The 15245-nt window shown below is 34.9% G+C and overlaps 1 protein-coding gene and 1 pseudogene across 1 annotated transcript; both read right to left on the bottom strand.

The window, feature by feature from the left end:
- Positions 1-724: 724 nt before the first annotated feature.
- On the bottom strand, positions 725-3178 carry LOC127136164 (uncharacterized). Its single transcript, XM_051062757.1, has 4 exons — positions 2791-3178; positions 1735-2722; positions 1241-1640; positions 725-1159 (listed from the first exon to the last, which is right to left on the bottom strand). The coding sequence occupies exons 1-4, from the start codon at positions 3176-3178 to the stop codon at positions 725-727; spliced, it is 2211 nt and encodes a 736-aa protein (XP_050918714.1).
- A 2473-nt stretch (positions 3179-5651) lies between these two features.
- LOC127136165 (protein argonaute PNH1-like) lies at positions 5652-14587 on the bottom strand (annotated as a pseudogene).
- Positions 14588-15245: the final 658 nt, after the last annotated feature.

Raw genomic sequence — 15245 nt, forward strand, 5'->3', positions numbered from 1 at the left:
CAATAAGTCTTCACTAACAAGGTTTCTATTCATATCAGGAACATCAAGCACATTAACAAGAGTGACTTTCTTTCCGGAAGTGAAGTTGAGTTCGACGGATCCTGTTCCAACGACTTTAGATCGCACTTCATTTCCCATTTACACTTCTTGTCTATCATTGACTTCAGTATAGGTTTTGAATGCTGTTTTATCATAAGATACATGCACAGTTGCACATGTGTCATACCACCATCCTTGTACTTTGCCTTTGATTGCCATAATTTCGCTTACCGTAGCGATTATGTCATCATCGGCATGAACAACATTGACCTTATTTTTGGACTTATTGTGCTTGCAATCTTGAGCATAATGTCCGGGTTTGCCACATACATAACAACCATTTTTAGCAATGTTGTCATGATCGAGATCTTACATAAGATCGGGAGGAGACATTAAAATCGTAAGATATAAAATCGTAATTAAAATCGAAAGATCTTACTCAATTAATTTTATAAGATCGAGAAGGAATAACAAAATCGTAAAACATAAGATCGTAATCAAAATAGTAAGATTTTACTAAAAAAATACTTAAAATATTTTATATTATTTATATTAAATAGTATATAAGTTTGCATATTAAATAACAAACCATCAAATTGAAAAATCTTAACCATAAAATTAAAAATCTCAAATCTTAACTTAAAATAACAAACTCCATAAAATAAAATACTCAAAATCATAGAGGTTAGTACAAATCACAAAGGCGCCGATAGTTTGGATTTTTCCCTATAATGTCAACTCCTTCATCTTCATTAATCTCATCATCTCCTCCACCATAACCATCACCCTCATCATCTCCTTCATCACCTTCATCTGCATTTCCTTCTTCATTGTCACTTTCTATAGTTTCAAGGACATCAAATTCATCTACATGTCCAGTTGATTTAGCACCAGTACTTTGCATCAAATCTTCATCTAAATCAGTCACATTTACATTATTACCACCTGCATTTTCTTCCTCAGCAACATACCACCAATCGTCATCATCTTGGAAATCATCAATTGTTAGATCTCGCTTTTTCCTTTCAGCCTTATTCTTGGTCAATCTTGTATTTACCATCACATACACAAGATCATTCATAGTCTTTTGTTTCAAACGATTTCTTTTCTTTGTATGAACCTAAAAAGGGGAAATATTAAATTAAAATGCATAACATATAGTAGCTATGAAAAATATATATGATAAATTTAAAAAATATACCATTTCAAAAGCACTCCAATTTCTCTCACAGCCAGAAGAACTGCATGTCAAACTCAAAACACGAATAGCAAAGTTTTGCAACTCTGGGTGTGCATCACCGTAAGATTCCCACCATTGAGTTGGTGTCTTGTTTTTTAGTCCACGTTGAGCTATTTCACTCCCAAAGAATCCTTTTTTACTCTTAAAATCCTCAAGTTGACCATCAATTTTATTCACCATATCCATGTCTCCTCCCATCATTCTTTCTAAACATGCATACATTCCTTGTTTCACTTCATTATCTACTTTAAAATTAGGTTTGTAATGCAAAATTGGATTAAGATAATAGCTTGCAGCATGCAAAGGCCTATGCAATTGTTTGTCCCATCTGTTATCTATAATTTTCCATAATGGTTGGTAGCTTAAGAAAGAAAAGATTAAGTTAGTTCATAAATAAATACTAATATATTTTTTATATCAAATAAATTAATCTATGATATTCTATAAAATTATACCTTTTTCTATTATTATTGTAGCTAGTTTGTATTTCCTCTTTTGCTTGATCCATTGCTTCATAGATATAACCCATGGCTGCCTTCTCATCAGAATCCACCATACGCAAGACTTTAAGTAATGGAAAAGCACCTTTAAGGCAAATAATCAAATTCTTCCAAAAGTCCTTGTTTGTGACTATATTTTCAACAAATTTTCCATCTTTTGTCTTGGAAAATTGACTATCCTTCCATTGCTTGGAAGTGAACATCCTATACAATCCTCCCCTCTTATCATTCAAGCAACCCAAACACAAATATGATGTTGCAAAGCGAGTGATGCCAGGTCTTATCAACTCACCTCCTTCAGTGTAATGATGCAACAAAGTTATAAGACCAGTCCTAGCATAAATGTAAGTTGTGATCTTTTTACCTGAAGCAATAATCTCCTTATGCATAGGTATCTTGCTCTCAAAATCCTCTAACATTAGATCAATGCAATGAGCTGCACAAGGTGTCCAATAAAGCTTATTCCTTTTATCTATCAACATTTGTCCAACCAACTTGTAGTTTGCAGCATTGTCTGTTACAATTTGGACAACATTTTCTTCCCCCACTTCCTCAACAATATCATCCATCATTTTGAAAACTTTATCAGCTGTGTTTGAAATGCTAGATGCATCAATTGATTTTAAAAAGAAAGTACCCATAGGACTATTGACTAAAAAGTTTATGATAGTCCTCCTCTTTTGGTCAGTCCATCCATCCGTCATTATTGTACATCCAAACTTTTTCCACGCAGTTTTATGCTCCACCAATATGCTATTTATAGACTCAACTTTTTTCTTTAAATATTTACCTCGAATATCATGGTAAGATGGTGGTTTATATCCTTTACCATATTGGGCAATCATTTCACACATCTTTATAAATTCTTCATCCTTTACAACGTTAAAAGAGATAGCATTGTTGTAAAAATAAGTTGCAACTTGTAAGTTAGTGTCCTCCTTCTCTTTTTTTTAAAAGCATCGTTGATAGTTGATTGAGAAGTTATCCCCCTCTTGAAAATATTTGCAAGACCAGAAGATTCAACTTTTTTTCTTTTACAATCTTCCACATCAACCTCTACTACATCTTCACTTAGAGTTCTCTTTTTGATGAGTTTGCTTTGCAATCTATGAACAATGATCCACATTTGTTTGCAAACTTCATCTGGAACAGACACACAAGGTTCAACATTACTATTTGTCCCTGCTAAATGATGCTTAAATCGAAAAGCACCGCCGCTATACTCATTATGACAATATTTGCACTTGATCTTTCTTGATCCATCATTTACGGGAGTGCCATGTTCCCATGCCACATCTTGCCTTTGACCAGGAGCATTTTTGGCAACTTTCTTATTTCTCACATTTCTAACACTTGGGTTTGTTGAAGGAGGAAGCGACGTACTACTACCACCAACCATTTATCCTATTAAAAAACTAAAACAAATAACTTTTATATAAAAAATTTAAAAATACAAATATTTTTTGAAAATTAAAACATATAGTAATATAAAACAAACATAAAAGAGTGTAAAAAAATATCTTACAAATATATATATAAATAAATTAAAAAAGACAAACAATTTTTATAAAAAGAGTAAATAAATAAACAAATTTAAAAAAATAAATAACTTTTTTCTAACCTATATTTATGTGTTTGTAATATAATTTAACAAATAAAATGTTACAATATAATGTCTCTAACTACTACTTGTAACATAATTTTTTTATATATTATATTATATTATTAATAAAATCAATTTAAAAATAACATGTGATCTAAAGAAATAAAATTGCAGTGGGGATATATACTGTAATAATTATGATAGTGCAACATCTTTAAAAATTCATCGACTATTATATTTTATTAATATACATTGGACACTATAAAATAATATATATTATATTGGAGTACATTATATTATATATATTATATTAAAGTAAATCATGACTCATAACCAATTTCTATCTACCTTATCCTATCAACTATAAAGTCTCCCACTTAGTCACGTGACTAAGTTATCATAACCAATTTCTACCGAGAGCTAATAAGAAAATCATAAAGATAATAAGAAAATCTTATCCTATCTTAGTCACGTCCTATCATTCTTACACATTGCCAAGCTGGAAGATGAAGTGCAGAAAAAGAAGAGATAAACAAGAAAGATGAAGTGCAGAAAAAGAAGAGATAAACAAGAAAACGTAAACACAGAGCAGCTCACATCTTCTTCTTCGACAGCAAAATTTGAGAAAGATGAAGTCTGTGTCATCGCCGATTTTACATAAGATTAACCATTAGGATTCAAAGCTATTGAAAAAAAACAGGTATTTACGATATTTATAACACACGGATCGTAAATCGGGTCGCACTTGATCCGGATAACTAAGCCCAGATTTACAAGATTCTACCTTCAAATTTCGAAACCAATTAATTTTGCCGTGATTTTTGCCGTGATTTTTGCACAAAACGATCTTGCTTGCGATCCAGATCGGTGGAGATGATTGAGATCGCAAAATCGTGCGATTCCACGATCTGGATCGCGATCTTGACAACATAGATTTTTAGTACCTTTTGGTCCGCCAGAATTTTTGAACTTGTTGTGTTCTTTCATTGGGCCGAGATGGTTTTTCATGCCATCATATTTTTTTCTTTCCTTTAGCGGCAACAACATTTGCTTTAGCAAATCTAGCAGACTCAGTTTTTTCTCGATCCTTCGTTTCTTCCTCGATACGAAGGTGTTTCTGAAGTTTCTCCAAAGAAAAGTCCTCAGAACTATGCAACAATTTCTTTCTGTATCCTTTCCACGAAGGTGACAATTTTGCTATTATTGCACCGACTTGGAATATTTCAGGAATGTCAATTTTCATGACTTTTATTTTATTCACGAGAACCTGTAACTCGTGTACTTGTGCAAGAATCGACTTGGAATCCAACATCTTAAAATCAAAGTATTTAGATATTAAAAACTTTTTCGTACCTTCTTCTTCGGCCTTAAATTTGAATTCGAGTGCGTTCCAGATTTCCTTTGCGGATGCAGTATTGGTGTAGAGATCATAAAGACGATCAGATAATGTGTTCAAGATGTGTCCACGACAAAGCAGTTCATCTACTTTTCGTTTCTTTCTCTCCTTTTTTTACTTCATCAGTGTCATTCTCAGTTGGTTCTGGAATTGCCTCCAGATCAGGATCCAAGACATATTGAATTTTCAGGGCGGTCAGGAGAAATGTCATTTTGTCTTGCCAGCGGGTATAGTTTGTTCCATTGAAACGATCTAACTTAACAAGGTCCCGATTCATCAGTTTGATGCTTGAAACAGAAGCGTCGGTGACCATGATTTGAGATACTATAAGACTGTTAGAAATTTCGGAAAGATTAAAGGGATCCAGGCCTGAATCGTGAACGCAACACTTTCCTTATAGTATTTCAAGCACTCTCGATTGTCTTAGAATTCTGATGCAGGAATACCCAGGATAATTCAGCCTTATCGAGTTTGCGCAAGACCGGCGAAAACCCGAATGCAGCGAAGTGCGTCTGGAATTATTTAGAGGATTTTCGGATTTTGTGTGTTGTATTCTGAATCCGGATTTATGCTTTTATAGGCCATGTTGATATTGTTTCACAAGATAGCGACCATTGGTGAAACAATGTCCTTTTCCAATAATCATAATGGTTGACCTGCAGCATGTTTCGCCAACAGTTGCATGGTTTCGCCTTTGCAACATCTCATGAAGAGTTACAATCTCCGAATTCAAAATTCAAAATTCAAAATTCAAAATTCAAAATTCATGAAGAGTTATCTCATGTATTTATTAACATTAACTCACTTCCACCATTTGTCATTTTGGAACACACTTGTATTTAATAAATTACAACATATACATGCAGGGTTAAACTTGTTCATACTGCTGCCTCTACTTGAAAACCATCATATACTGCACTCCTCATTCAGCAGTTAAACATTACATTCTTGACATTCTCTTTTAGAGCTGGCAGCGGCCGAACCGACTCGATATTCGATCTTGTAGCGTGTGATTTTGCATTTTCATGCACATCAGGTTCCATGTAGAATCTAGCTCTGTAAGCAGCCAGATGAGCATAATACACAGGAGGCACTGCACACATATATCAGACAATAAATGTAGTGACATTTTCATGTACTTGTCTTTAAACATGAAACTAAGACTTACCTACAGAGACGGATCGTGTACATCTCGCGTAACTGTGATCAATACATGCTGAGATTATTTCATTGTAAGAATAGAGACATATATTTAAGATGATAAGAGTTTATTTACATACGTGTAGCACAAGTTGTTCGTTAAAGACTGAATCTCATCGGCACTGAAGTTGTTATCGTCCCATATAACATGATAATGTGCTGCTCTACTTGTACCCTGAAAAATCCGTTAATGTTAGTTAAACCAATCCAACAATGTCATGTTCTTCCTATCGTAATGACGTGGATGTCATTGTCATACCTGAATTCCTGCATGACTGCACAAGTAGAAGTCGAAATCCGTAGGGTGACATATCTTTGAATCCACCACAGTACCTACATTAACCGGTTAGAAACGTTTCAACTCCTGCATTAATAGTCACAATTCCGAGCATTCCAAATATTCTGCAATCATGTGTATAGGCGTTTTACCTGGCAAGATATTTCCACTTCTATCCGCGCTGTTTCTGTCGTTGTGATTGTTCGGGAAGAGTCTAGTGTGATGCCGTTTTTGAACCACCACAAATGTTACTGGAGGTTGGTAACCAGGTTCCAAAGACGCACAAGCCTACACATATTCAAAATTCTTAATCAATAGAAACGAATATAACTGTTTTGAGATATTATGTCTCAAACTCAGCAGTAAGTACCTTGCGGATTGCGTCGAGCTTGTATAGCAAAACCTGGTAGAACTGTCCATCCCCTACCCCATCCCTGTAAAATATTATCCTATGTGTTTTTTTTTCCTGTTGCCTTCTGAAATGAGAGCAAGAGCTCTCTGCAGCAGCACAGAATGTTAGGATCCAAATAGGCGCATGAAATTTCAATTTTAGCAAATGTGTTACTAAATTACCTGATCATGCCGCCATAAACGATACCATGCTGTGGATCGTTCGAACATTTGAAAAGATCTTTAATAAGCTCCTCCCGAGGAGTCTGAGCACATACCAATCCTGCATATTTGCTCACCTCTGGCCAGTCTTGAGAGGCTACAACCTGAATAACAATAATCAGAATAGATCAAACTTAGGACGCGCTATCGCTATGTGTTATAGGAGTTTGGAAATGCTTACGGCTGCAGTAGATGGACAAACATCCTCTCCGGAGTCGGGATGAGCTACATCAGCTCCAAAAATGTGAAAAACAAGTGTTCGCCACATGTTTTCAAGTAAACATTAGAAGAAGCAGATTCGCCGGGAGAAGAACTTTTTTGAGCGTCGTACCATAGAGAGAGCCATTTTTGTCAGGAAGAATAGCAATGAGCAACTCTAGCTCTTTCCCACCAAGTTTGTTTCGAGAAACAAAATGTACATGCCCCAAGGCTTTCTTAACCATATCTGGTCTTGCTGAATATACAGGAATCACCGGTTCCGTACTAAATTCCTGTAAAAGGATAAAAAAAAATCATGTATACTACAAATGTACATTATGATTATACTGAATAACAAGGTGTCATTATAATCGGAAAAGTGATAATCGGAAAAGTGATATAAACCAAAATTGAAGACTTTACCAAGCCTGACATTTGGCATTCCTGAACTATGTTTTGGCAAAATGCACTAGCTAATTTTTCTTGGACATTTCTTGAGAAATTGATACAAGTCCAATTTGTTACTTTTCCTCCATTTACAACTTTCTGCATTGAAATAATAAGAATGAAAATCCACTGTTAAAACAAACTGTAATCTGTGTGTGTGTCTAAAGCTAACCTTGTTCATCATGTTCCACTGACCAATTTGTGGCAGGATTTTGTTCTCTCTTCCAGTGTCATGATATTTCAACTATGAAGAAACAGCAAAAATGTACTATTACCATTTGAATGCCAAAAGACAACAAACAACAAAAAATGATGAATTCAACAATAGGAAAATCACCCAAGGAGCAGGAAGAACCCGAGCCTCGACTGATGCAAGCTTGTTGTCTACACTGATACCAAACTCCTTTGCATAAGGATTACAATTATAATCATTTTGATGAATTGTCTGTAAGTTAAAAACAAGATCAACACCAATACATGAGCTATTCGTTCAGTTCATAATTGACTCAAACCTATGCAGTAACGACACTTCAAATTGTAGGCGTGTCTGGTGTCTGACATGCGTCAGTGTACAACACGAATACATTCTAATTGGTTAGTGTCATGTCTAATGCTTGTGCTTCATAGACTCGAACAAAAAAATGACAATAACCTGTAGAATATCATCCTCTCTTCCGCGTGGTCTCTGGCATGAGACCTTTAGCAGAGAAGTTATTTGCTTCTCATTAAGCCCTTTTGAATATCTATGACCTCCAACAATCTTGCACACCTACTACAGCTTTCACATAAGCTTTTAATGAAATCTAAAAATGAAATAAAAAGTTTGAAAAAATTCAAACAAAAACAAAAGCTTATACCTCCATAGGCAAATAGTTCAACTTCTCTTGACTTCCTACTTGAGGGCAAGGTAAATGGGGATACATGATTGTATATTCATACTTTTCTTGAAAGTAATCAATTACTGATTGCATTTTCATTTCCTTATCCAAAGGGAAACTATCGGAACGAAAACGATAAAAAAAAACCATTACCTCAAATGTCAAATACGTTAAATTCGCAACTTTTTGCATAAAAAAAACTACAAAACCATACATGAGTTCCCTTGTAGGTTGTGATGTCAATCCTGTTATCTTGTACTTCCTTCTCACACTTCCTCTATACGTAATTTCTACTTTCACACCTCTTAAGGCTCTCTTAATCTGCTCGAGTCACACTAAACATTTCTCGGTCAGAAAATAGTGCGTAACTTTCAAGTTCCTATAGTAAAATAAATTTCTTACCTTGACGCGATCTGCATCTGATAATGGCTTTAAGTGCACATCTTTTCCTAATATTTGAGCTACATAGTCAATCACGGGGAGCGATTCTATAAACGCCGTGGATGACATGTCTGTCAGAAAAAATAAACCAGAAGAAAAACAATGAAATGCAGCTTCAGCTTAGCATGAATTATGTGATTAATCAATTTCAGTTAAGGCCAAATTGTTCGGAAGAACCCGATAACTCTCACCAACATTTAGTGATAATCCCATTTGAGTAGCCTTTATACTTTGATAGAAACCGCGCCATGATTCCAATCCACCACTCAGCGTATGCGATTTTCTTAAATCCGGAGAATAGGATAACCTCCCAAACGATACATAGCTAAACATGCAGATTAACGTGTAAGAAACAATAATAGAATGATAGTAGTATATGTTAAGACTTGAAAGAACAAATAAAAACTGCACCTATGAGATGCAAACTCCTTCAATACAATGTCAATGATATTAAGAGCTTCTTGTGGAGTATCCACTTTTTTCCCACTGAGAAGCTCATGTAACTGATGCATGCTAACTTGAGCTGCAAACTTGATTTGAACCTCAAATTTTCTTTCCCTGAACACAAAATTTACAACTCATTTGTTTCAAAATCCAAAATTTGAAAGAAAAAATTTACTTTGTTTTTCTTGAATAATAATCAATTACCTTGTACTACAAGTTGTCTCATCTTCCTCACTCAATAGTATATCGAACACTTTCTGTGTAAACGGAAGCCGACCGGAAGTGTAAAGATTCTTCTCACCATCATTAGCCGGGAGTCTCTTTTCCAACTCGGTGTTTCCATGAACCTTCACTAACTCTCCTATGATAGCTTTTCTTGTTTTTCTAGAGCTAACTTCAGGAGTTATAACAACCTTCATAAAACACACACAATAACTTAGCAAAATCATCAATTGTAGTCGCAACATAAAAGTTCTATTGCAGCTGCATTTCGCCGCAATATCAAGGTTTGCAGCGTAACCGCAATTTTGTTGTTTCTAAATGACTTACATCATATTGGCTCAAGTCAGATACTGATATATCATGTGTTATGTTATGTCCCTTTCACTTGTTTCATACAATACAACACCCATGTGAATAATTCAGAGGCTCATTGTATCACGTGTCATGCATCAAATTAAGTTGCGTTTAGTTCTGCGACGAAGAAAATTGATTTTGAATGAATTGATTGAGAGTAAAAGTTAGTTGTAGGTGAAGTTAAATTAAATGTATTGGCAAAATGAAAATAATAAGATTGGTTAAGAGTCATTAAGTTGTATATTGATGGTGCAGTGCAGCCAAATTTCTCTGTTTCTTAGGTTAGTGTGAAAAATCCTATAGCTGTTTTGTTGACAAATGAACCAAAAGATGTACTAGTAACTAATTTGAGTTTGAAGGAGAAATAAATATGCCTGCAATGGAAGTAAAAAGTGTGCTACTAATTACGGCTTATGTAGAGTTTTTTAGTAGAGCAGAGAATGAGGCAGGTATAGAAAACGTGTACATGAGTGAGAGCAGTTAGTAGAAACATATATACCGTGTGCTTTACGCCATCTATATTTTAATGTCTGCAACTGCAACTCAGAAAGCTCCAACTATGTGAACTTCAACTAACTATTAACTGAACCACCTTCTACACTCTGATCCATGCATGCAAATGGACAATACTGTTACAAATTAAGGGTTCAAAGGTTCAACAAAACTGCACCTATATCTATCTATATAGCCACTAAAATGTTTTCTATACTACTACTACTACGACACATGCAGACGCAGTTAATTATTTTTTGCAACAACGCAAGAGATTGTAGGTGCTTTGCTTTCTGCGATTTGATAAAACATGTGCGAAAGACAATGCTTCGCTGCCTTTAAGAAAGAAACTTCAAAAGATGAATGAGTTCTGAGATAAGCGCTTTTTGTAGCATCAAAGCATGCTACTGTATTACATTTCGATGAGAGCTTTTATCTGATGGGAAATATAAAAAGAAACTTGATAATAATGATACAGAAAGCCAGATTTTAAAAGTGGTGCTGTCTCTGTTTTTGCTACAAAGGTTAATTTCAGTGCATTTTCCAACAGGTTACTTACTCTGCTTTTGTTGGGTTAGGAAAGGTGAGGGTTTGACAAGGCATTTAATTGATTGAAGGTATTAGTACCCAATTAAATTTAAGGATATCAGAGTGTTCAACATTAGGAAAAATGTGAAAATGAGAAGAAAAGAGGATGTGAGGTGAAGTGAAACACACATGTGAACCTTGTTGTAATATAATCTAATTATGGTTGTTAGGGTTATTATGTTTGCTATGGTAGTTTGTTAGTTGACTAATAGTTGGTTACTTGATATAAGTAACTTACTTTAAGGATATACCTGAGCGACTATATGGTTGTGTAGTGTTGTCAGTCAAGTAATTTGTCGTAGGCGACCATATTTTCATAATGAGTTTGTGACTCTAAAAACCTTTTTAGAACATCAAATCCATGACATACTGGAATGATAGTTGCGTAGTGTTGGCCTGCGAGAAGTATACCTCGCGGGGTTAGCGTGAAAATCTCACTCATAATAGATTTTCTTGGATGTATTGTTGTCTAATAAGTAATTTGATGTAGGTGGAAATATTTTCATGTCGAATCCATGACTATGGGAACCGTGTCTATAACCCTGAAGTCTATGGTTGCATAGTGTTGGCCGCGAGATGTATATCTCGTGTGCTTGACATGAAAACCTCACCTAGGAGAGATTCTTTTGAGGGTGTTGTTGTCCGGCAAGTATGTCGTAGACGACAATAATTTTATGTTGGATCCATGACTCTAGGGCCCTTTATTACAACCCTAGATCTGACCTGGTGAAAACCTTATGCGAAAAGCAATCGGAACTGTTCGTCATACATACTCGGACCTTTAAAATCATATTTCCTAAAAATAAAAAACATGCATAAACATGACATTGCATATTTTGCGTATCAAAAGAAAAACTTTTGCATCTGCATTCATCAGCATGCATATATAATTTTTCAACAAAAAAACAAAACTCGTCCTGTCTTATGTCCATAACCAGCAAGCTGACCTCCCGACACCCATATTGAATCAGTGGTAGCTACCGAAGGACAATTGAGCGGTTAAAACAAAATCAAGTTGGGTTGAGAGAGGTTATAGACGCCATGAAAGACAAGGTGGACCAGATGTTGGAAGCCCTACTATCTATGTCAAAAAACAATCTTCAACATGCTATTACGGAGAATGTCGGCCCTGCATCAGGCTTTACCATGGTGACTAACCCAATGTACGGTCTTCCCCCTAACTATCCTCCTTCACAAGTGGGATGTTTACTTTCTAAGGAAACCCTAATGTGATGAACAACCCCTTACCCGAATGAGTGTGGGGACTTTAGGAAGCTTATCGAGCATGAGAATTGATCCTTAACACTGATCATTTAGGTATTCCATCATTTTCATTTGTAATTTCCTTGCATGTTGAACACTTATTTGCTTTTAAACATTGTTATTTTTAATGGTAATATTAATGAAATGAGTATGCATCTTTTGAATTAATTCTTTCGTATTCACTAATTTTCATTTAATCGCATAAAAACAAAAAAAATCATATTTCTCCCTTTAACTTATCCTTATCAAACTCTTGTTTAAGCAAAGATTGGAGGGAGAATGATGAAAAATAAAATACCTGAAAATGCTACGGTATGCTTTCGATTAAAACTTTGCTGATGATGTAAGGCATTGTTTAAAATCCCCAAACACCTAAGAGATAAGGAGTTAGTCCCTAGTCAACCACTTTGAACCTAGAAATTGATGTTTATTTGGAACTAAAGATCCTTACGCTTAACTATGGGCATGGTATATTTGTTCAGTTAGTTTAACTAAGCATTCAAAATGAAAGAGAAAACATCTCGTATGGGGATCAACCACATGCTCTCTTTTGCATACATCTTGAAGTGTCGAAGAAGTCGTGAAAAGACAAAAGTTTACATCGGTTGTTCCTCAATAACCAATAACATGGAAGTCACAATCTTTCAAAAAAAAAGAAAGAAAAAGCCTGCTAAGTCGAACACCAGAAAAGGAGAATTAGAAAAAAGTTAGGACATCCCGGTGGACTAAGAGCTTCAAAGAAGCGGTCCAGGCAAAAATTATGGATAAAAAGAAAAAAAATCAACAGTTAACGAGAAAGTCACAATCTTTCAACAAAAGAAAAAAACAAGAGAAAAGAAAGAAATCCCGCTAAGTCGAACACCAGAAAAGGCGATTTAGGAAAAAGTCAGGGCATCTTGATGGACTAAAAGCTTCAAAGAAGCGGTCCAGACAAAACTTAGGGATAAAAAGAAAAAAAATCAATCAAAAGAGGTGTTCAAATCCTCAATAAAAATAAAGAAAAACAAGATTAGGTGATCACCATATCAAGAGTCGAAGGGTCACCAACATTCTTGATAAAAACAAAATAAGGTGACTGCCATTTCAAGAAAATCTCATTAGATCTTGAGTCTTCATATTTATCCTTACACCTTCAATCTCTCTTGGAAATTGAATGTGTGTGTCGAATTAACTGAACGTATGACTGGAGATCATCAAGAAGAAGGGGTGGGTTAAAATAAAAATATTTAGCCTTATATATTTTTGTTCTAAAACTGTGAACCAAGTCACGTTACAAACCTCAAAAGATCGAATTGAAGTAGTGTTTATTTCAAAAGCATACTACAACAAAAGTTGCGTTAAATTGACTCCTAGAGATTCGCTAACCATTTGGGTTGCTTACGTATGTGGGTATTTATCTCATTTATTATTTTATTTTTCAAAAGTGTAAGAAGAGTGACAGGACTCTGGGTTTTTTGTTATTGTGCTCGCTAAGGATTGTGGCCATTGTGCCTATGTATCACTCATTAGGTGATGAGGAATCAGAGCTCTATAGTTCGGAGTAGGAAATGTTTGTGTGTTAGTAGATTTTACCTTTGAGAAAAGGGTTTTCGGAGTGGTGCCCTAAGGCACACAAATAAGGTTTGATGGATCGTGTTGATTTTACCTTGAACAAGGGTTTATGAAAAAGAATGTTTGTGATTAGATTACACTAAAGTCTATGGGCGGAGGTGAAAAATTCAGACAACAAGGCAAGCGTCTTGCGTCCAAAATAATCAGAGTAAGGGTATGAATGTTCCATTCTTAGTCATTCTCCACCACTTAAGGCCCGTGGCATACAATATTAATCGTAGTTTTATTGTGTTTTTGAGTTTGATTGTGAAAATGCCGCTTGACGTTGAATCAAAGGTTTGTTTATTTGATTATGAAATTGGCTAGTGCAATGCAACATGTATGCAAAGTAACCAACAAGAAAGTAAAGGGTCTCATTGTAAGGTAGCCCAAGAGAAAGCCTTGTGTGTGCAAAAGTGACTTAAGCTAAATAAAGGATAATGGTCTTACAAACATGTCCCCCTACGGTGGTGCCATGATGCCATTATTACAACCGGTATGTAAGTTACAGATGAAATCCAAAGTTGAAACCAAGTATCACAAAGATAAGGAAAATGCCTCCAAGAAAAGGTCCTAGGATGAGATCCTCTAAGTATCATTAACATTTCCTTGTGCTTCCGGTTTTGGTACGACGACACCTTCACGATTGGTCATTGTAATTTGATTAGAACCATTGGTGATGAGTCCCAAACACCCTTATCAACTGAGTTGATATGTATACGCATACAAGCTTTCCAATAGCCACAATTTTCACCGGTAAAGACAGGCGCTCTATTGTATGCCCCTTTAGGTCCGATAGTCATTTTCTAATAAGCGAATATTGAAGTATGAAATTAATTGGAGCTCGTGATACCACTTGTTAGACGAAGGCGGTTTATCTAGAAGGGGTGAATAAATCCCAAGTTAAAAAAACTTTACAAAAATTATTTTGAAAAATTTAACGGCTAGCGGAAGTGACCTGGATCGAATCGTCTAAACTGAACCACATATATAGAATCAAGTTATGATAATGAGAAAAATTGATCAAAATACTTTTAACAACAATAACTTGAATGTTACACTAAGTAAAGTCTATTTCCCATGACAAAATACACAAAAACGAAATTGAGACAAATTATAGAATACCTTATGTGCAATTAATTTCGTTTAGAATTTTGTATGGTTTTGTTGATTTTCAAATTCAACAATCATCTAATAGATTGTAATCAACTCAACAAAACCTCTTTCAAAAGGTTATCAAAAAGTTTCACCAAACATATTGATCGCACAATCGACGAATTCAACAATTTGTAAATGAATATATATATATATATATATATATATATATATATATATATATATATATATATATATATATATATATATATATATATATATATATATATATATATATATATATATATATATGAGAGAGAGAGAGAGTACAAGGTTTTTTTTAGGTAGTTCCCTAATTGGCCTCGC

This window comes from Lathyrus oleraceus, chromosome 4 (genome assembly GCF_024323335.1).
Source record: "Lathyrus oleraceus cultivar Zhongwan6 chromosome 4, CAAS_Psat_ZW6_1.0, whole genome shotgun sequence".
Taxonomy (NCBI): domain Eukaryota; kingdom Viridiplantae; phylum Streptophyta; class Magnoliopsida; order Fabales; family Fabaceae; genus Lathyrus; species Lathyrus oleraceus.